This window comes from Salvia hispanica, chromosome 4, assembly GCF_023119035.1.
Source record: "Salvia hispanica cultivar TCC Black 2014 chromosome 4, UniMelb_Shisp_WGS_1.0, whole genome shotgun sequence".
Lineage (NCBI taxonomy): Eukaryota > Viridiplantae > Streptophyta > Magnoliopsida > Lamiales > Lamiaceae > Salvia > Salvia hispanica.
This window is the reverse complement of record NC_062968.1, coordinates 26,812,602-26,835,103: the sequence shown is the minus strand read 5'-3', so window position 1 is coordinate 26,835,103 and position 22,502 is coordinate 26,812,602. Positions and strand designations below refer to the sequence as shown.

Here is a 22,502-nt window from a genome sequence, read left to right as displayed (position 1 = left end):
CGCACGATCTTCATTGGCGATATGATCTCCGATGTCCGGCTCAGGCCGTAGGTGACGGTAGTGAGGGGTTTGCGGAGGGCGCCGGTAAGGAAGGCTGGGTCGTAGACGATGCGGTGGTTGCAGACGTATAGGATGCCCTTGCCCTTGTTGTTGCCGTTGGCGGGCTGCGTGGGCCCGGAGACACGGAGGTCCATGCCGGTCGCGGCACATAGGGGGATGATGAGGTGGCAGGGGAAAACAGAGCCGATGAAGAGACGCAAGATGGCAATGGGGATCCCTACGGGGAGCCATGTGAACATCCATAACGTCGCGGCTGGCGTTGGCAGGAACGCCAGCCGGCCGTCGTGGAAAATTAGGGGTTTCGGATAACGGCTTCTTGACATTTTTGCCACGTCGTCGTCTCCTGTTATAACATATGCTTCCTGTTTATATGTTCACAAAAAATATGCCTCATTTAGGACAAAAATAGTAAAATGAGACGATATACCTTGCAGAGAGAGACAAATAAATGATCACACACACTAGACGATCCGATGCCGACATCGGGCCTCTCGTCACCGAACAAGTCCTCGACAGCCCTATGCTTGACAAGCAAACCGGAGGGAGATACCAAACCGGTGAAGAAGTCACCAACGGTGCAGAGTTCGGTCCCGACAACCGAATCAACATCGAGATAGTCTTTCAAAAAGGCCTCCACCATAATTCTAGGCACAACGGTGAAGACCGCCTTAGTTCCGGCGGAATCCAACGCCTCGTAGGCGCGGAGATTGAGGTTTTCGAGGTAGAATTTCGGCAAGACCATTCTAGAAACGCTCTCCATGTCCCTCACCCTCATCCCGAAAAATGTGACGAAAATCATGACCCTCATCTCCATCTCATCGTCGAGAATCAGCAGCAATGGGGACAACAGCAAGAGTAGCAGAGCTCTGAGAATGCCGCCGCCCTCGAAGGCGACGAGCATGAAGTAGGGGAAGAAGGAGGGCGATCGGAGGAGGCAGCGATGGATGTTGCAGACGATGGTCTGCGATTTCCGGCCGCGGCGGCAGAACTCGGAGAGGCTGGGGTGCTTTGCAGGGTTGTACGTGTGTATTGCACCCATCTTTTTCTAGTGTCTATGCTTTTCGGGGTTGTACACTTGTGTGACAATGTGGTACAACAAATTCTAGTGGTGATTTAAGGTAGCTAGCAAATTGGTTGTAATTATTTTATTTAGACACGAGCTACCATGGCCATTGACTTATTGCTTAAAAAATTAAGAGGTGATATTATTGTTTTATTACTAAATCTTAGATGCATATATTGTATTAGATGACAGTGGATATGGTAGACTATTTATATACCATAGTTTGGATTTGAGTACATTTCTTGGTTGCACGTATGCTTATATCGCGGAAATATAAACAAAATATTTTTATAGGAGTTGCAAACATGATTTTTATTTTATACAGCAAAATGTTTAGTTTGATTAAAATTATAATATTAAATGATTAGGTGCTCATAATCAAATGTTTTCTATTGATACTGATGGAGGAGGGGTCTGAATGTTGTCGAGAGGACTCGAATATTGCACTTGCAGCCTGCAGGCGTGGATGAGGGTCTCGAATTTGCCGTCTTGGCGTGCTCAGTGACGCTTGGCGTGCTCAGTGATGACGACTGTGGGCACTTCTCTAAAGGGAACAGCCCTAGGGGCGATGGCGATCGTAGCTCTATAATTCACTATAATTTTAAATGGATAATGACATGTAACTACATTTCCAACAAAAGCTTCAAATTAATGTTTTGTACTTCTCGTTAAAATTGAAGTTTTTCTAGCACAAAATTTTTAAAAAATTACTATTAAATAACACAATTAATCGAAAAAGAGATTAATGCATTATTACTACTTAAATATAAGTATTGATTTTTAAAATCCTAGCAATATCCCCTGCAGTAAATGGACGGCGGCGAGCTCCCCAATCCCGATGACTACTCCGCCGCCGCAACCCTAATCTCCTTCACCCGCCCGCTCCCTCTCCTGCGCGGCCCAATAAAAGCCGGTCCTCTCGACGATCCCTCCTCCGGTTCATACATCATCGCCTTCAAATCCCCTGCGCCTGGGCTACCGCGTACCGGAGCTGCCGTCGCTCAAATCACCGCTCAATGCGAATCGAGGGCGCGAATCGGGTGCTCCATCTCCGCTTCCAGCAAATGCAAACCCCATGGTGGAGAGTAATTCTAGGCGTATACTCGAATTAGGATTTCAACAATCAAAACATCAGAAGCAACGAAACATAAAACGTACTTCCATACTACTACGATATTTAAGGTTCAACACGGAAATAATAAACGCTGAGCTTCTAAAACGATGAAGTCTCAGCTCAAACCGACGGAAAACAGTAAATTGTATCTTCGCCTTTCGCAAGGATGGTGTTACACCACAGAAATCGAACTAGGCCACAACGAATCCCCAGAAATTACCCTATAATTGCTAAGTGCGAAATGATGTGTGTGAAGTGATGGGCTAAGAGCTAAAAGTGATTGGTGAATGATGATTGATGATGCCTCTCTTCATGTTGTGTCTCTATTTATAGTTGAGGCTCGAACTTCTGAGGTAACTTCTCTGCTGATTTGTCGATTTTTCCATCCTAGAAAGTCCTTCAAAAAGATACTTTTCCGCTCACAGCTGCTTCCGCAATCTCCCGGGTCAGGTTGCAGCTGGCTTCTTCACTCCATTTTCTTCCGGTTTCCTCTGCTTGGTAGATTTTTTTATCCTTTTCCTTGACCTGGCAGATCATGTACGCACCTAAACTTAAATCGTGTATTAGTTCATAGAAATCAGAATTTAACCCCATAACCGATGCATGAAATTGACCTTATCAGTAAGAAAGAGAAAAAAGTTATCATATATGGAAATGACTCGACTATGAAAGAACTTTCCGAAATGGAAGAATGACTCAACTATGAGGAAATGGAGGGAGTATATCTCAGTGTTTTTGTATTTGGCATTTGGCTACATTAGTACCCATTTATTTATTTAATATATAGAGTACATATACACTTCGGAGGGGTTTACACGCGACAAAATCACTCAAAAGTCGATCCTAGTATTAGAATCAAAATCAACATTGAATCATAACTTCCAAATTATGCCACAATCAATGAACAATTAAATTCTATTTAACATTTTCAACTTTAAATCATGGTGTTGATGATTATTTTTATTTATTTTTTCCATGGAACGATTTCTCAAACATCTTATTTTGCAAAAGTATACATGCTCAACCAGTCATAAAATTAAAAAAACTATTGTCACCGTGGGGAAAAAAGAAGAAGATTAAATGGCTGCTTCTCATTTATTGTAGGAGAGTTCCTAAGTAGTAGATAATTCCTAAGTAGTAGAGAGTTCCTATGTTGTAGAGTTCCAATCTTCATTTATTGATGTACTTGAAGAGTCTCAAACATCCCTATAAATACTAAGGTGATGAGCAAATGTAAGATACAACACAAAAAATACAAGAAATATATCCTTCTACTTTCTACTTCTAATAAGCCTTATCAACCTTTCTCTACCTCTCTCGATTACCATCTTTAAGAGTCACGTGTCAATATAACAAGCAACCATTAATAAATTTTCACACTTAAAACAAGAATAATCAGAATATTGCATCAATGCTTGTTCTTGCCATAGTTGCCGGCCATCATCAAATGCTTATCTCTTCTCGTGAGATTGGTGCACTCAAACCCTAACGCCTCCCCCAACTCCCTTTGTATATAATTCGCCACCTCGTGGCTCGTCTTTCCCCCCGCGCACGTTAGCTGCTCTGGTACCATGTCGAGAATCCGGATACTGTACACCGGTCTTGTGCCATGAACAAAATCGGGTCCAACCACTTTCGACCGGTCGTCGTCGTTCCGTAAAACATGCCCACCTCCGTGTCGATCCCGACCGGCACGATCTCGTCAGCGAGCTCCGCAAAAAGGGAGCTGAACCGGAGCAGGTACGGCTCCCGGCACGTGGTCCCCTCGGGGCACACAAAAAGATCGCCCTCGGCCAGCAGTCGTTGCATCGTCTCGCGATCGTGCCTCCGGTCACGGGTGAGGCGCACGGTCTTGATCGGCGATATGATCTCCGTTGTCCGGCTCATACCGTAGGTGACGGCGGTGAGGGGCTTGCGGAGGGCACAGGCGAGGAAGGCTGGGTCGATGACGATGCGGTGGTTGCAGCGGGCTGCGTGGGTCCGGAGACACGGAGGTCCATGCCGGTCGCGGCACATAGGGGGATGATGAGGTGGCAGGGGAAAACAGAGCCGATGAAGAGACGCAAGATGGCAATGGGGATCCCTACGGGGAGCCATGTGAACATCCATAACATCGCGGCTGGCGTTGGCAGGAACGCCAGCCGGCCGTCGTGGAAAATTAGGGGTTTCGGATAACGGCTTCTTGGCATTTTTGCCACGTCGTCGTCTCCTGTTATAACATATGCTTCCTGTTTATATGTTCACAAAAAATATGCCTCATTTAGTTACGTCAAATATTTTAATTTATTTTTTGACTAATATAAATGGAGCGGGGATCACACTTTTATTATAATTTTAAATTAATTATTCTAGTTGGATGTGTTATACTATGACTTAATTATGAGTGGTAATATAATTACTAAAAGAGAATTAATCATTAGTTCTTGTCGGACAAAAATAGTAAAATGAGACGATATACCTTGCAGAGAGAGACGAATAAATGATCACACACACTAGACGATCCGATGCCGACATCGGGCATCTCGTCACCGAACAAGTCCTCGACAGCCCTATGCTAGACAAGCAAACCGGAGGGAGATACCAAACCGGTGAAGAAGTCACCAACGGTGCAGAGTTCGGTCCCGACAACCGAATCAACATCGAGATAGTCTTTCAAAAAGGCCTCCACCATAATTCTAGGCACAACGGTGAAGACCGCCTTAGTTCCGGCGGAATCCAACGCCTCGTAGGCGCGGAGATTGAGGTTTTCGAGGTAGAATTTCGGCAAGACCATTCTAGAAACGCTCTCCACGTCCCTCACCCTCACCCCGAAAAATGTGACGAAAATCATGACCCTCATCTCCATCAGCAAGAGTAGCAGAGCTTTGAGAATGCCGCCGCTCTCGAAGACGACGAGCATGAAGTAGGGGAAGAAGGAGGGCGATCGGACGAGGCAGCGATGGACTTCGTAGGCGATGGTCTGCGATTTCCGGCCGCGGCGGCGGAACTCGGAGAGGCTGGGGTGCATTGCAGGGTTGTACGTGTGCATTGCCATCTTTTTCTAGTGTCTGTGCTTTTTGGGATTGTACGCTTGTGTGACAATGTGTACACCAATTTATAGTGGTGATTTAAGGCAGCTAGCAAATTAGTTGTGACTATTTTATTTAGACACCAGCTACCATGTCCATTGACTTATTGTGTAAAAAATTAAGAGGTGATATTATTGTTTTATCACTAAATCTTACATGCATATATTGTATTAGATGACATTGGATATGGTAGACTATTTATAATATTATATACCATATAGTTTGGATTCGAGTACATTTCTTGGTCGCACGTATGCTTATATCGTGGAAATATATAAAAAAATATTTTTATAGGAGTTGCAAACATGCTTATTATTTTATACAGCAATATATTTAGTTTGATTTAAAATTATAATATTAAATGATAATATACCTAATAAAATGTTATTTTTTAATATTGATGGAGGAGTGGTCCGAATGTTGTGAGGGGACTCGAATATTGCACCTGCAGCCTGAGGCGTAGATGAGGGTCTTGAATTTGATATATGTGGTTAGATTTGCCGCCGACTTAGCGTGCTTAGTGGTGATGATGACAGTGGGCACTTCCAACAAAGGGAGCAACCGAGTGCCCACGGTTCGGAACCGCTGGTTACGATTTTGGAAATTGTTGAACTGGAATCGAACCACGTGGGTGTTTCACGGTTCCGGTTCCAGTTCTGAACCGGCGGTTTTTTACGATTTTTTATGGTTTCGAACCGCCGGTTTTTTTGCGGTTCCGGCTTGATTTCACAGTTTCCGGCGGTTTTTCGCAGTTCCGGCACAGTTTCAGTTCGAAAATTTTTGAACCTGAACCAAACCACGGTTCAAAAATCGACGGTTTCTATTTGGGTAAATTCTCACTGTTTCGTTTTTAACTGCCGGTTCGATAAATCTTGGGCAGGTCTAGATGGCGATCGTGGCGCTATAATTGATGAGAAGATGACCCATATATTGTGGAGGAAGTATATTGGGATATGAAGTGGCGTTTTGATTAATGAAATTGAAATTCATGATATAATTTTAAATGGATAATTCCCCGGTAAAATTGAAGTTTTTCTAAAACAAAATTTTTAAAAAATTTATAAATGAAAATGGAATAAAATAGATAAATACATAAATAAAATAAAACAATTAATCGAAAAAGAGATTAATGCATTTTTATTTTCTAGAAATTACTCAAAATCCTAGCAATATCCTAACCCAGCAGCAAATGGACGGCGGCGAGCTCCCCAATCCCGACGACTACTCCGCCGCCGCAACCCTAATCCCCTTCCCCCGCCCTCTCCCTCTCCTGCGAGGTCCAATCAAAGCCGGTCCTCTCGACGATCCCTCCTCTGGTCCATACCACCTCGCCTTCAAATCCGCCCGCGCCTGGGCCGCCGCGTATCGGAGCTGCCGCGCCCAAATCACCGCGCAATGCGAATCGGGTGCGCGGATCGGCTGCTCCATCTCCGCCTCTAGCAAATGCAAACCCCCGTGGTGGAGAGTAATTCTAGGCGTATACTCGAAACAGGATTTCAAGGAGAGGGAGAAGTGTGAGGAGATTGAGATGGAGGCGTGTTTCGCCGCTGCCAAGGAGAGATGCGGCGGCTTCGCGAAGCAGAAGTGTGAGCCGGCGTTCAGGAATGCGAGGATTGTGGCGACTGGATTTGATTCGAGCGTGGTGGATCGGAAGGGAGTTTCTCGGTTGATTTCAGTGGTTTGTTTTGCGGAGGAAAAGAGTTATGGGATTGGATTTTGGGGTGAATTTGGGCAGAAATGTGAGGTTACTAATATTAGAGGGGGGGATTTGTTGGGTTCCAATTGTGTGGATGTAGATGAGTATTTGGGAAAGAATTTAGTGTGAGATTTTCATCCTTTCTTCAACAAAATGGAGATGAGATTCTGCTGAAGAGGAGATTTTCAGGTAGTGCTCTTGAGCCCTACCATTTGTTGTCATGTGTTGATTTGTAAACTACTTTCTAATTAAAAATTTGGATTATATACATTGAATCATCAAGAAATAAGAAATTTGTAAGTTCATGGAAACCATGAGTTGTAGTTGGACAGACTATTCAAAAAATTCATGTTCTTATACACTTTGAATGATTGTTTATTGGTTATGTGGATATATCAAAACCCTCCATTTTCACCCGTCTTATGATTTGCATTACGAAAGGTCATATGGAGCTAGATATAAATTCATGCTGCAAGCTTATAGGAATGCTTATTACTCACTTTGTCCCACAAAAATGTGCACATTCAATCGTGGCACGAATTTTAATCGAAGTTAGGTAGTGTGTTTTTGTGAGTGGAGAAAGCAAAGAACCCCATTTGGTTGTTTTTATGTTAGTTAACAACCTAACGTAGATAATGGTGGATCACGTTTGGATTTTTTTGTAAATAAGTGCACAAAATGAGGCTAAATTATACTCCATCTGCCCCACAAAATAGTGTATATTCACTCTTCTTAGCTTTCCATTTTTATTGTTACATGAACATGCATTTGCATTCATATAAACTGCTGCCCATAGTGAGCTTAAAGGAACCTTTTGTGGTAGGTTGCATCTTTGCATGCATAGTGTATTTATAATACCCACCACATTTACTGTGCTCGAAGAAGAGGAGAGAATTCATTGCTACCTATTGATTATTATGATTATTAGGATGTCTGTACTCTGTAGTAGTCTACATTATGGGCTGACATGATCCGCCATCATCACCCTTTGTTTTAACACCTTATTACAATTTCAACAGTGTTGATACTTGTTTTCTAACTGAAACTTGCAGCTACTGTACTTAGGATACAGTTGTAGCTACGTGATACTTGATACTAAGTTTGATGGTTCACTTCAAAGTTTCTCCACATATAAACTTCTGTATCTTTTGGAATTCTTCCTGATCTACAAAGATGATCATTGCTATAGAGAGAACAGGAGATTCCTGTGATTTAGAGCTCTCGTAGCGAAGGTCTATATCTTCTTCAATATTCTTGCTTTTGGTATCACTAACTTGTAAATTAGAATCTCTGAAATGTTGTAGATAACATATTAACATAATTTCCAGTAGTAAATGTCTTGTAAATCAGAGTAATGTAAATATGGAAATTGTTAAAAAAGTTCTTCGGCTATGTCTTGCTCAAATTACTGGTGCACTTTGTTAATTTATTCTTAGGAAATTTGCTGATGTAATTAATTTGAGTTTGTGGCAATGGGGGATTTGTGTTGCATTTCTTGCGTTTTCAATTTTCTCTATTTTATTTCATATTGTTATGAATTTCAATATCAGAGTGATTTGGAATAAAAATAGTTTCTTAAATTTCATATTAAGGGATAAATAATCAGGTTTTTCTATTCAATTAAAATAAACAGTTTAATCAGTTTATATTAGCCAAATACTAGTAGTAATATTTTGAATAAATAATAGTGTACTCTATTTTCCTTTTGTTTAAAACCTCCAATCTAAGGAATTCAAAAATCAAAATGTCATGCATGGCTGATTTGATTAAAATCTTTTAGCAACCCCTCCATAATTTCTTATTGTGCTTATAATAAAAAAAATGTCATTAATGAATTATCTAACTATAGTATACAAGTTTTATTCCAGTTTTATTATTTGTTTCACATTTCGCACCATATGAATGATGAATCTGATATGAATAAAAAATGACGTAATTAATTCTCATTTAGTTCTTATTTTGCTCCTAACTTATATATTGTCACAAGCGGAATTCCGTACCATAGAATAAACAATCACCAAACTATTGTCGCATTATAAACGAATTTTAAAATTAAAATAAATCAATAATTCAGTAATTTATAAATGAATTTTAAGATTAGAATCGGTGAAACATTATATCAGCTCTCCAATTTGAAATAAGAATGGAATCCAATTTGAAATAAGATTGGAATCAATCTCATAAAAATACAACTGCAGACGAATTTTTTATATTATTAGAACTATATTTTTATTTTTTTGACTGCGTTTTTTCCACTTAATTAATAGAGCGAAAGTTATCGGACTCTCCTTTCGCTGTGTTTTCATCTCTCCTCTCTCTCTCTCTGATCGCCGGCTCTCGATTCCTCCACCGCGCTCTCCGCCGGCGAGATCTCCGATCAGGTATTCGGAATCAGGATTTCCTGATTAAAATTGTGTTGTTGGATTATTGGAGTAGCGAATCTTCCTTTTCCTTTGATTCAAGTTTGGGTTTTATGTGTTCACTCGCGAGATTGATTTATGCTGAATCACTGTGATTCTACCTTCTCCATAGGCGGATCTTGATTGGTTATGTCATATTTTGCAAACTGAGATCGAGTGCATGTGCGAGTTCGCGCAGTCAACACTGAATTTCGGATTTCAGAATTTCAGTTATCATCTGCTGTCTGTCTGTGAACTGATTTAGTTTAGGTTACGGAGGGTTTGATGAATTTAGATTTGCAGAGAGAAAAGGATGCAGCTTTGACAGAATTTGGCCGTGTATAATTGTGTTTTAGTTGTTAGATTACTAGTGAGAGGTTGTCCTAGGAAAATACAGATGTACATTGTTCTTGTTGATGCACTTCTTTTAGCTCACGAGATCCTTTGTTTCGAATAGTGTTCCATTGAATTCACTTGCATCGCCACACAATCCATTTGTACTTGATAGCATCATAAATCTACATTTGGCATGTTTTGATGATTGTTTTAAGCTAAAATTTTCCATTACTGCAACATTACTTAGTCATCTTTGCCTGTAATTTTGTGGAAAAGAGAGCACGTTCGTTCCTCACTTTCCGAGTTGCAGAATGGGCATGCCGGACAGGCTAGAAAGTCTTACTTATTTAGGTCTAGTTATGAGTTTGGTGGAGTGGCCCAGACAGCTAGCTAGGCTACATACAATTACTGAAGAACAGAGATCTATCTCTCGAAAATTGATCAATACAATGGATTCCTGTCTTAAATATCTTAGTTTCTTTGGACTATGTTGAATTTTTGCATCTTATTAGATAAAAGTAAATATGCACTTGCTTTTGGTTTTTATGTTCAGGCAATAGGTCTTGATTTGAATATTCTAAGAAATCCATTTAGGTGGTTGCTTTAGGTCATAAGGTTGCTTTGCCGGTCTGGCGGGCTCAATGCATAGAATTGTAAACTTTGCATGTTTTCTGACATTGTTAAAGATTGGAGTATCATGCTGCAGTATGACCTCTTGCCCATATAGGAGCCCTCGCATTTCCCTTTTAACTTAAGTAACAAATCATTTTGTTCTTATCCAACTTTATAGGTCTTTGACTTATGTGACTTTATTTTCAAGGGAATCATAAAAAAACTGAATCTGCTACTCCAGCTTCTCTCATCATTTAATATATACAGATATGTACATGTATATTATATTCTGTTTCTTACGCATTTTGTGACTTGTGCCTCCTTGCTTACAGAAATTCAGCCATTTCCATAGTGTTCAAGCTAAATCTTTATGGGGCCCGAAAATCCTAATCGTCCAAACTATCCATTAAGACCAGCTGCAACACCCTTTGCTTCTCAGCAATCTTCAACACCTTTCTCATCGACTGGTCCTGCTGTTGGATCAGAAGCACCCGTCTTTAGGCCTGGGCCTCCTGCAGCCTCAAACTTTCAAGCACCTCCCTTTGCTGGGGGACCTTTGGTTGGAACGGAGGTCCCTGCCTTTAGACCCCCTCCATCAATTAGACCTGGTGAAGTGGTCCGCCCACCTCCTCCACCATCTTATGGCCCACCTACCTCAGGATTTCAGAGATTCCCAAACCCCCCCGTGTCGTCAGCTGGTCAAGTACTACCTCCTCACATCTCTCTTACAGGTCAGCCTGTTATAGCTCCACCAACCAGACCTCCTCCAGGTCCTGCTTCTCCTTTTTCACATCCCCAGCCACCTTTGGTATCCATGGGATCTCCACCTCAAAGCATAAAAACTGGACAACCTAACCCAAATATCCCGCCTCCTGCAGATCAACGCTTCTCAACTCCCATTCTCAGGCCAAGTTCCCAGCCTTCTTCTCCACCAACTGGGACATCTTATCCAGCTGGCAGGGGTACCTATCCAGGGTATGCCAACATGCAACCAAATTCTGTTTCCCAAGCTCCACCTATGCCGCCTGCCTCCTTTCAAATGCAACAAGGAGGTTATGGTCCACCTATGCAGTCATCCTTTCCTTTACAACGGGGCTATGCTCCACAAGCACCTCCAACATCTCTTCTAGCTCAACAAAGAGGTTATGCTCCTGTTCCACCTGTTTCAACTTCATCTGGCCTCTATTCAGGGAACCAGTTCCAGCAACATGGCATTGCACCTGCTCAACAGGGTTTGGCTGAAGATTTTAGTTCGCTCTCTCTTGGATCAGTACCAGGATCTTATGATGCAGGACTTGATATCACAGCCTTACCAAGGCCATTAGACGGTGATGTGGAACCTAAGTCTTATGCTGATATGTACCCAATGAATTGTGATTCTAGATTCTTGCGACTAACAACAAGTGGCATACCAAACTCTCAATCATTGGCATCACGATGGCATTTGTCTATTGGGGCTGTTGTTTGCCCTCTAGCAGAAACTCCTCCCGGGGTTAGTCTTTATTAAGAAGTTGATTTCACACATATGTAGATTGCAATCTACAATCTATTTGTTTTAATTGTAACTTTAATTTACTTCCAGGAGGAAGTTCCAATTGTTAATTTTGCCACAACAGGAATCATTAGATGTAGAAGGTGCCGTACTTATGTGAACCCGTATGTCGCGTTCACTGACAATGGAAGAAAGTGGAGATGCAATATATGCTCATTGCTAAATGATGGTAAATCGTTCCCAAACTTTACTTAGTCTTAAATTGTATGTATAATTATATATGTATATCCATATCCAATTTTGATGTTTTCTTTTAATCACAAAAATTGAGAAGATTTCTGCTATAGCTAGTTGCTAGTGTTTTGCTATTGTATTCACTGACTATAAATTTTCTGTTAATAGGTTCTTAAAACTATCCCTTTTGTATAAGACCACCTTGCTAAATAAATGATTTAGTAAACCTTTCTATTGATGCTTTTCAAAGGTTCATTTTTTCCTCGATGATGGGTTGTAAACTTAAAATTAACAAATTCAAACAGTTTCTGTTTTTACTTAATCTATTTTAGTGGGTTTCTTTTCATTTTGCATTGGATATTCTTTAATTGTTGGTTTACAACTATGGCATGATTTAACAGTCAATCTGGAGGAATCAATTGTTGATTTAATGCCATATCTGCCTTGTTAATCTAGGATTACTAAAAAGTCTGAAAAATTTAGAAGCAATCAGGGAAATTTATTTAGGTCCTTTTATTTTTATCATTTCAAAAGGTTCTGCACTGTTTACCAGTAGCTTCTTATGCAGTTCCAAGTGATTATTTTGCCCACGTGGATGCTAGTGGAAGAAGAGTTGATTTGGATCAAAGGCCTGAACTTATAAAGGGTAGTGTTGAGTTTATTGCTCCAGCTGAGTACATGGTCCGCCCTCCAATGCCACCACTCTATTTTTTCCTCATCGATGTATCAATATCTGCTGTTAAAAGCGGAATGCTTGAGGTAACTTTTTTATACTGAATTTTAATCCACTAAAATGTTGTTTTTAATTGAAGTACAACTCACTGTATAGTTAACAGGACTACTAATATGTTACTTTTATGTAAGAGCTAATATCAATTTCCTGTAATCCTGCATTGGAACTCAAGACAGATTCTATGCTATGTTTGTCTTTTATCCATAATTAATGCATTTGGTAGGAGTGAAAGTAGGCTTGGATCTGACTGTATTCTCAACGTAAAATTTCTGGTTTGAGATTCAGCTACTCTGCATGTGCGAGTTATATATTGAATCTACTGTTCCTATACTAATGTCTGAATTCTCTCATAATAATATTGTAGGGGTTCATTTATCCTAATGTTTAGTTAATAGGGTGGTACTTTTATAGGTGCTTTTAGCTAAACAGTTTAATGGGTGATATGACACAATTTATTTGGAAGCTTATTCCATTTTCCTTTTTAGAGTACTTATTCAGTTTTAATACCTATATTATTTCCATATCATGTAATTTCTGAGTCATCCTGTCATCTTATGTTTTCTCATGCAAACTGGTTGAAGAAATATTTTCTTTCTTCCAGAACAATAAAGCATTGACTACTACTATATCCCAATTATTTGTCAGTTCTTCTATTAATTAAATTAATGCTAATAATAAATTTCAGGTTATGTCACAGACTATTAAGTCTTGCCTGGACAGCTTACCTGGTTCAACACGAACACAGATTGGCTTTATAACTTATGATAGCACCATACATTTTTATAACATGAAGGTAAATTGTTACACATAGAAGTTATTTATGAAGTTTTTTCTAGCTTAACATAATGTTGGTGGCTTTCTCTTGCATCAGTCATCATTGGCACAGCCTCAGATGATGGTTGTCTCGGATTTGGATGATATATTTGTTCCATTGCCAGATGATCTTCTAGTCAACTTGTCAGAATCTAGGAGTGTGGTGGAGGCATTTCTTGATAGCTTGCCCTCCATGTTCCAGGAGAACATGAATGTTGAATCCGCATTTGGTCCAGCTCTCAAAGCTGCATTCTTGGTTATGGTGCGTCTCCCTCTGTAACTTGCACCATTTAAACATTGATTTTAACTATTGAGTATGAACTTTATTTTGAAATAACCATTGATGGTTCGTGTTACTAATCTTCAGTTTTCTGTTAAGGGTTGTACTTTCGGAAACTGTTCTCCTTTAGCCTAGACTAACGAGCTTTTCTTTCAATTGTCAGAGCCAACTTGGCGGTAAATTGTTAATCTTCCAGAATAGTCTACCATCTCTGGGTGCTGGCCTCCTGAAGCTGCGTGGGGATGATATTCGAGTTTATGGGACTGATAAAGAGCATACTTTACGATTACCTGAAGATCCATTTTATAAACAGATGGCTGCTGATTTTACTAAGTATCAGATAGCTGTAAATGTATATGCATTCAGTGATAAGTACACGGATATAGCAACTTTGGGTATGTTATACTGTCCTTCAACCTTTTGTTTTAGTTGGAACTGTCAATGGTTTTTGACTTGTAGGCCTTGACATAACCGAGGCCTTGACTTGTTAAATGATAATTAGATTTCACTTTAATTCTGCCATCGTTGATGCTTCCTAGGAACACTGGCAAAGTATACTGGCGGTCAGGTGTATTATTATCCGAATTTCCAGGCTAGTATCCATAAAGAAAAGTTGAAACATGAGCTAACCAGAGATCTTACCAGAGAAACTGCGTGGGAAGCGGTCATGAGGATAAGATGTGGAAAAGGTAGATACTTTTAAGTCACATGTTGATGAAATCTAGTTGTTAAGAAGTCTATGTCTCTCTCTCTCTCTCTCATACACACACACGCACTCTCACACTCACCTGCAGATAATTTAAGTATTGTTGGATACACTTCTGATGCTGGAAGCTTGTGTTTTTTTTTGTTCTCTGTCTGTAGGAGTACGGTTTACATCTTATCATGGAAATTTTATGCTAAGATCCACAGACTTACTCGCACTCCCTGCTGTTGACTGTGATAAGGCTTATGCTGCACAGTTGTCTCTTGAAGAGACACTGTTGACTACTCAGACTGTGTACTTTCAAGTTGCACTATTGTATCCTTATCTAACCCTTTTTTTGTGTAACTATCTATTTGATCATATCTTGCAAGTTAGTACATATAACTGTCAGATTCTTTGTTCTAATAACATGAAAGGCAAATTTCTCTTCTTTTGGGAGAACTACTGACATTCTATTATCACGTCTTTTGTCTTTTCATGTCATTAACTAGCCATCTAGGTTATAGGAATCTTTAGGGCCATCCTCATTACCTTCAATTGGAGATTTTAGAATACTAAAAGCCTTAACCATTTATAAGATACACATCATCTTCTGGCGAACGGCGTATCAGAGTACACACTGCAGCTGCTCCAGTTGTTACAGATCTAGGAGAGATGTACCGCCTAGCTGACACTGGAGCAATTATTTCTCTGTTCTCCAGGCTAGGTAAGGATCATTTTTTATCATATAAAATTGACAACAAAAATTTTGTTCTTTTTACAAATCTAAATCGATAAATTCGCGAGCCTGCCCCACTCTCAACCTCTTTCCCCTCAATCGGAAGGAAACAAAATAGATAAGATATAAGTGTATAATTATGTTCTTTTATAATGCCCATGCAACATTGGTCCCAATTTAACATGATTAATCTGCAGCAATTGAAAAGACTTTGACATCCAAGCTGGAAGAAGCTCGGACTAGTGTTCAACATCGTATTGTCAAAGCTCTAAGGGAATACCGAAATCTTTATGCTGTTCAACATCGCTTATCAGGAAGGATGATCTACCCCGAGTCACTAAAATTCTTACCATTGTATGGACTAGCATTGTGTAAATCACTACCCCTCCGCGGTGGGTATTCCGATGTGCAGCTTGATGAGCGCAGTGCAGCTGCATACACCATGATGGCTTTACCTGTTAAAAGTTTGCTGAAACTTCTGTATCCCAACCTGGTTCGTGTGGATGAGTGTCTTGTAAAAGTAAGTTTATTGCATTCTTGTTTCTTTTGTTGGAGTATGATTTGGTGTGCATCTTACCTATTCCCTATGTCTCCTCAGAATGAAGAATTTGACTCCAAAAAGAGGCTTCCACTAACCGTAGAGAGCTTAGACACCAGAGGTCTCTATATCTTTGATGATGGTTTCCGGTTTGTCATATGGTTTGGCAAAGCACTTTCACCTGACATAACTAAGAATTTGGTTGGGGAAGATTTTGCCACGGACTTCTCAAAGGTGAACTTCATTGACCATTTTATATAACTTCTCACAACTTTCATTCTGCAACTATTTTATACGCAAAGTAATAAGATAATCATGTTCTTTGCAGTTTGTCTTTTAAATAAAAACGATTAAACAGGAATAAATAATGTAGGTATCATATAAGCATGCACACACTATGCGTCGTCTTTGTGTTTAAGTTTTCCCATGTGTGCACTTTTCAAACTGTTTTGGCATATATATAATTTAGTTTAAAATTTGTTTTGTATTTATTAGTTTATTTTAGTTTTATTCCGAAGTACTAAATTTATTTGTATGTTATATTCACCATAACAGCAATGTGTAAAATTTCTTTAATTTTGTATTGGGTGGGACAATACCTGAAGTGTTTCTAGCCGATAGTTTGACCATCACTCACAATTGTTTTAAGTTTTAATAATGCAATTTTCTTTGACTACATTGACACGCATCAATTAGGATGTTAGTTTATTGTTTCATATCTCTGTAGCTGGTTATAATTTTTTTTTTTTATGTTAAATCATACTAGTCTTTCGGTATTTTCTTTGAAGTAACTCTTGTTTTGCCTTTGTATCCTGTCGTAAGATGTTTTCTTCTTCATCTGTGGATCCAGGTTAGCCTCTCCCAAAGAGACAACCCCGTGTCTAGAAAGATCATGGAGATTCTTAATCAATGTAGGAAGAGCGATCCGTCATATTTTCAGCTATGCCATCTTGTGAGGCAGGGTGATCAACCTAGAGAAGGCTTCTTCCTACTTACAAGTCTTGTCGAGGACCAGATTGGTGGTGCCAATGGTTATGCTGACTGGATGGTGCTGCTTTTTAAGCAAGTCCAACAAAATGCATAATAATCGGGTAATGATCTTACAATAAAACCCCAAAATTCGCACGATGGCTAAGAGAAATACTCTCTCCCTCTCCCTCTCTCTGATGTTGTGACTGTCCAGGAATATGATATTACGGGCATGTGAGAGTTTCGAAGCAGACAGCAGCTCGCCCCTCAGATTCCATACGGTTAAATTCATGAAGGCGAATAAAAAGAAGAGGAGATCTAGATTTCGAGATGAAATATTCAGGAGTAGCAGCTAGCTAGCGGATCGGCCTTTGCTCGTGGTGTTTATAGTTCTGGAAAATGCAAGAGATGATCCACTAGTTATTCTATATTCATCCTCTGTTTGGTTGGAACTGGTTTTTTGGGTTTATAGATTTTTACTTTTTTTGGTGTAATTTCATTCCATTTTAAATTTGCAATACCGGATTTAGAGATGTGTATTTAGATTATAAATATATGTATTCAACAGTATTCTTTAAGCATTTTGGTTGTATTTGGGATTAATCTTTTGCCTCGTCTAATGTTATATGAGAGTTGAGACAATTTTCATTTTGCTGGCATACCAACTTAAAATATGTCAACGAAATTCTCTCTCGATATATACATATCTATTTAAATGGATCAAAATGAGTGATGAATATTCTTGATATGTGAGAACACAACCACGAGTAGAATTCATCTCTAAAGTCAACCTCTCAAAGTAGTACTCCTGGAGTATAATATTAGTCAAATTCTGCCATGAAAACCTATGAATTCAAATAATTCAAGTGGAATTCATCTCTAAAGCCATAAAAAGTTAAAAACCTATGAATTTGAATAATTTTATCTAAATTAAATTCTAATGTGACATCCAAAAAAATTCTATGAATACGAATAACCCATAAATTTTAGATAAGTACTACATCTCGACAGAAATAAATTTTGACATTAAGCCATAGTTTCAACTTTCAAGTGTGAAATGAAAGAGATGAAGTAGTACCTATATATTCTTGGGGAAAATGAGTTGATGTAGGAAGAGGAAACGAGGAAACTTCGGCGGCTGCGAAAACACACTCTTGACTTTCTTTACTCAAATTAGTGTGAACGAAACCTTCATACAATTTCTTCTTTCACACCTCTCTCTCCAAATATGCAGCTATATAAATGAAGTCTTTCTTGTTTACTTTTTACGACGGCAGTCTCTTAGTATCCAAAGCTTCCGAAAAATGGCGAGCTGCTTGCGTTCTCATATATGATATGCCCCTCTCTCACAGTGAGCAGATAGATACATTGATGAGGGACATATATATATGACAATGCAAGCAACCCGCCATTTCCGATGAAGCTAATTAGTGTGTTGCCCTATCCCAATGAGATGCAAGCAACTGCGTCTTATTGCAAACCATCACGCGGTTTAAGCTAGTATGGAGGTATTTTAAAATTTTTTAGTTTATCTTAGAAAATTGAAATTTATACGGATATCATTTAGATCGTTTTAGGTCATCTTTTCAGCATTATAATCTTTAGTTCTAACTTGTAAGTAGTCGAGAATTCGTCTTTAATCATGGAGTATTATGTTTGCAATTTCTCATAGTTCACTTGAAATTGATTTGGAAGTTTTTAGAGGTTGATTTATTCTTTTTCTTATGTCAAAATTTTTGCAAGAGATGTCATCAAAATGTTGCAGTGGTATTATTTGTCCTAAATGGCTAAATGTATTTAAATTATGAAGGTGCCAAAAATTAGGGCATAGAGTAATTTTAAAAGTATTCCACTGATTTTTATTGGGTTTGTACAGTTTTAAAAAGAATCGATCTGTCATAAAGTAAATAAAAATAATTGTTATTTGTGATACTCTTTCATGAATTCAAAGCCTTCCACCTGAATTAGAGGAATGTAACAATTATCATGATTGACATATTAAAATAGGTCGACATATCCTCCAAATTAATAATTGATGATGAAAAGAAGAAAAAAAAACAAGAATCTAGCATGACAACATGAGACAGAGACCCAACAATAATATTCTAAAAGAAGTAAAAAAAATATAGTTATGTTTGTTGAGGTATAGACACAAAATAAGAAGAATCTCTGTCTGTATATATATATGTATGTATGTCTCCGGAGAGGAAGGAGTGATGCTGTCAGAGCATGACCTAATTTGGGACAAGAACAATTTCTTCTTGCTAGAAAAAATTATCAAACTATCCCAACATAGATCATGCTGGCAGCTTCACTTGTTCCTCTCTTAGATCTCCAAATTCAAATCAAGAAGAAATAAGCTATTTATAAGAGGATGAGAGAAGAAGAATGGAGAATTTGTGTTTAATGTTGAGAGAGGTAAGGGTATTTATAGGAGGAGAAATGATGAAGGAGACAAACTCACATTTCTTCAACAGTAAATTTAAGGCCTAGTCATGTGGGAAGCTATTAAAGGAGTCATAAAGAAAAGGAAATATTTATAGCTAACTACCTTTATTTATAGTACCTATATAAAAGTATTGAGAGAGGGGGCTTCTGTTGTGTAATCATCAGAATAATAAAAATAGAATGCAAAGGTAGGGTTTTGGTCAACTCTATGACACTTCAGGTCTGTTAAAGGGCAGAGAAGGATAAACTCAAATCAATTCATTTTTGACACATATCAAACACATGTATACGTGAACGTGATCAAATGAAAACTCTAAATATTGTAGAAACTCAAAATTATGATCTGGACCATTGAAAAATGTCAACAAATCACAAAAAAGCATCAACAGAAAAATATCAACAGAATTTCAACGGTAGTCAATGATTGATACTGTGTTGATATTGTGGTGACACTGTGTTAACATTAAAATCTTGAAATTGTGTTGATATTGTGTTGACACTGTGTTAAAGCTGTGTTGAGGAGTTTTGAGTTTGTATAATATATAAGTTTGCATTTTATCACTACCCTATATATATATATTACATCTATGTGTATTTTTTCATGGAGTGGTCAATTTTACTTGATTATTTTTCTTGTTTCATGGTTAAAATTTGAAATCAAGATATACTAGTTGTATTTATTCACCAAGATGTTTTATAAAAGAGTGAACTTCAAAAATGGTCCCTGGACTATGGATTTATCTCGAAAATAGTCATTGGACTTTAAAAATATCATCAGTAGTCCCTGAACTAAGGGTTAATATCAAAAACGGTCCTTTTGCACTGTTTCGAGACGAAAATGCCCTTTTGAAGGGTTTTGGGGGGTTTGGGCAATTTGATCTTTTTACACTTTTAACATTTTAAATCTGATATTATTTCAGTTATGTACTAAATCTGATATTATTTTAAAATTATCATTCTTCGCTTTTGTCATCCCTCACTTTGTTTCTTTATTTCAATATTAGATTTAATTCATAAAATTATATTTTAAATTTTAATTTATCAAAATTTTTTTTTAATTAAACTATTAATTCATGGACACTATAAATATTGATTAAAACTATTAATTTTTGTTATTTAATATAATATTCAATTGAATTGAAGAAGTACAGAAAAATAATATTAATCACGATGGAAAAATAAGAGTTATTCTATTTAGCCTTCGTTCGGTTGTTATAATTGCTTGTGATTGAATATTATAAAGTTGACTAAAAATTTTATATAGGATTATTTTTGTTGAAATTTTCTAGTCATTTTGATTGTTTTCAAATTAATAAACGAAAATTATATTAGTCTTGCATTAGATGCATATTTATTTCAGAATAAATCGTGTTATATGATCTATTTATGATTAAAGCTATTAAATATTGATTAAAACTAAGGCGTTGTCATATCTTATTGATTAAATATTAGACTCTATCAAATATTGATTATGACTATTAATTTTTGTTATTTATTAATTTTTATAATTAAAAAAATTTATTGATATTTAAAAACTGAAATTTAAAATTTAATTTTGTAAAATTAAATCTAATATTGAAATAAAGAAACAAAGTGAAGGATGATAAAAGGGAAGAAGAATGATAATTTTAAAATAATATCAGATTCAGTACATGACTGAAATAATATCAAATTTAAAATGTTAATACAAATCTATAGTACTCCACTACTATAAAAAATGGAGAATATTTGAAACTAATGCATAAAGGGATAGCTAGTATAGAATATAGATCATTGTTTTTAAACATGATGAAAATAAAAATGAAAAAAAGAGAAGAAATTTGACTGGCTTCAAACAAGACAGGTTGTAGATATAAGAGAAGGGGACCAGAGATAAATGGTCAAAGACACTTGTATAGCAACTGTTGTAAAATCAACAGAATAACATGATTAAATTGAAATTAGTACTACATGACAAAATACTTCAGCTATTATAGCCTTAATTAAAATGCCACTACCGTATTTTTATAGCTGCAGTCTTGAGCACAGATAGCCCTATGCCTAGACTGATTTGTCATCACTTCTTAGTTCAATAAAAAGAGTACTATTCTACTAGTATTAATTTTTTTTTAAAATATGCTTAACAAGAGATTCAACTTTCAAGCATGAAATATTAGAAATATATGTTCAAATATGATACGGTTTTGATTCTACAATGTGTGTTTTAAACGAATTTGTTTTGTGTCTATTTAGGAGGGGAGAAGATCTTTTTATCTTGAATAATTGTTGGACTATTCCTATTTAAAAAAAGAATAGATAGATAGATAGATAGTATTAGTAGTAGTAGTAGTAGTAGTAGTGTAGCAAATAGTAACCCTAGATAATAACAGCATAGTATAGAGGTAGAGTGGTCCAATGGCTAACAAACCTACACATAAAATGAACCTGAAAAGAGGAAGACTGATGAAGATGAAGCAGAAAGAAGACTTGCTTTTTTATTTACAAAATAATCTTTTTTTGAATTTCTTCTTGATAACAGTATTTATGTCTGTTTATGCTGCATGCCTCATTTATTTTATTGACATTGCCAGCTAAGTTTGAGCCCCTCTTTTCTCACACATTTTGACAGTGAATGAAGAGAGACATCAAATGAGGAGTCATAAACAAAAATCAGAAAATAGGACTACCTAAAAATACTAAATTGGAGAAAGATGAATTCAAGCATTCAAGTAAGTAGTCACCATCTGCAAATCTAATAAAGACCACTTGATACATGATAGGAATGAAATGCATATATGAGTATGATTCTTTGCCATTATTTTTTCAATAATCATAGATTTTCTTTTCTTTTACAATGTTTTTTAACTTATAAAGATAGTCTTATATATCAAGTTGTAAAATGATGTGAAAAATGGATTAAGTGTAGGAGATGACAGTGTTTTCCTAGCTGAAATGGTACAACTGTGCATGAAATAGGATTATTAATTGTAAAATGTAATTTTAGCATTCAACAATCCGTTGTCGTCCAGCGGTTAGGATATCTGGCTTTCACCCAGGAGACCCGGGTTTGATTCCCGGCAACGGAATTTTTTCGATTTCACCGTTTTCGACTAATAAATACAATTACACTCATCAGAATTGCGAACATAACAGAAGTTACAGAATAATCAGAACCGTGATTTTTCTTACCATTTGCCCAAATATTATTTATAGAATAATTTGCATTGAGCAGGCAGATAGAAAT

The 22,502-nt window shown here is 37.5% G+C and overlaps 3 protein-coding genes, 1 non-coding gene and 1 pseudogene across 5 annotated transcripts in view; 3 read left to right on the top strand and 2 right to left on the bottom strand.

The window, feature by feature from the left end:
* LOC125220792 (glycerol-3-phosphate acyltransferase 1-like) overlaps positions 1-1,099 on the bottom strand; it is a 1,563-nt gene extending 464 nt beyond the window's left edge. The window contains exons 1-2 of the mRNA XM_048122930.1: positions 488-1,099; positions 6-422 (exon numbers count right to left, since the gene is read on the bottom strand). Coding sequence (XP_047978887.1) covers positions 6-422; positions 488-1,099 — 1,029 coding nt within the window. The remainder of the gene's footprint in view (positions 1-5; positions 423-487) is intronic.
* Positions 1,100-3,645: 2,546 nt separating this feature from the next.
* On the bottom strand, positions 3,646-5,271 carry LOC125220791 (annotated as a pseudogene).
* A 1,176-nt stretch (positions 5,272-6,447) lies between these two features.
* LOC125218468 lies at positions 6,448-8,393 on the top strand. The gene is made up of 2 exons (XM_048120140.1): positions 6,448-7,190; positions 8,054-8,393. The coding sequence occupies exon 1, from the start codon at positions 6,495-6,497 to the stop codon at positions 7,128-7,130; it is 636 nt and encodes a 211-aa protein (XP_047976097.1). The 5' UTR covers positions 6,448-6,494; the 3' UTR covers positions 7,131-7,190; positions 8,054-8,393.
* Positions 8,394-9,256: 863 nt separating this feature from the next.
* Positions 9,257-17,434, top strand: LOC125218467 (protein transport protein Sec24-like At3g07100). Of its 2 annotated transcripts, none has more exons than XM_048120138.1 (13): positions 9,257-9,382; positions 10,681-11,840; positions 11,931-12,069; positions 12,643-12,833; positions 13,493-13,600; positions 13,679-13,882; positions 14,064-14,295; positions 14,440-14,589; positions 14,765-14,921; positions 15,185-15,312; positions 15,522-16,096; positions 16,713-16,953; positions 17,046-17,434. In XM_048120138.1, exons 2-12 carry the CDS (start codon positions 10,719-10,721, stop codon positions 16,944-16,946), a joined length of 3,240 nt encoding a protein of 1,079 aa, XP_047976095.1. In that variant the 5' UTR covers positions 9,257-9,382; positions 10,681-10,718; the 3' UTR covers positions 16,947-16,953; positions 17,046-17,434. The 2 variants fall into 2 exon arrangements, with proteins under 2 accessions (XP_047976095.1, XP_047976096.1); XM_048120139.1 differs by lacking the exon at positions 9,257-9,382 and having other exon boundaries at positions 15,522-15,844; positions 15,923-16,096.
* Positions 17,435-22,272: 4,838 nt separating this feature from the next.
* On the top strand, positions 22,273-22,344 carry TRNAE-UUC. The gene has a single exon. It is a non-coding gene; the product is annotated as a tRNA-Glu (tRNA).
* Positions 22,345-22,502: the final 158 nt, after the last annotated feature.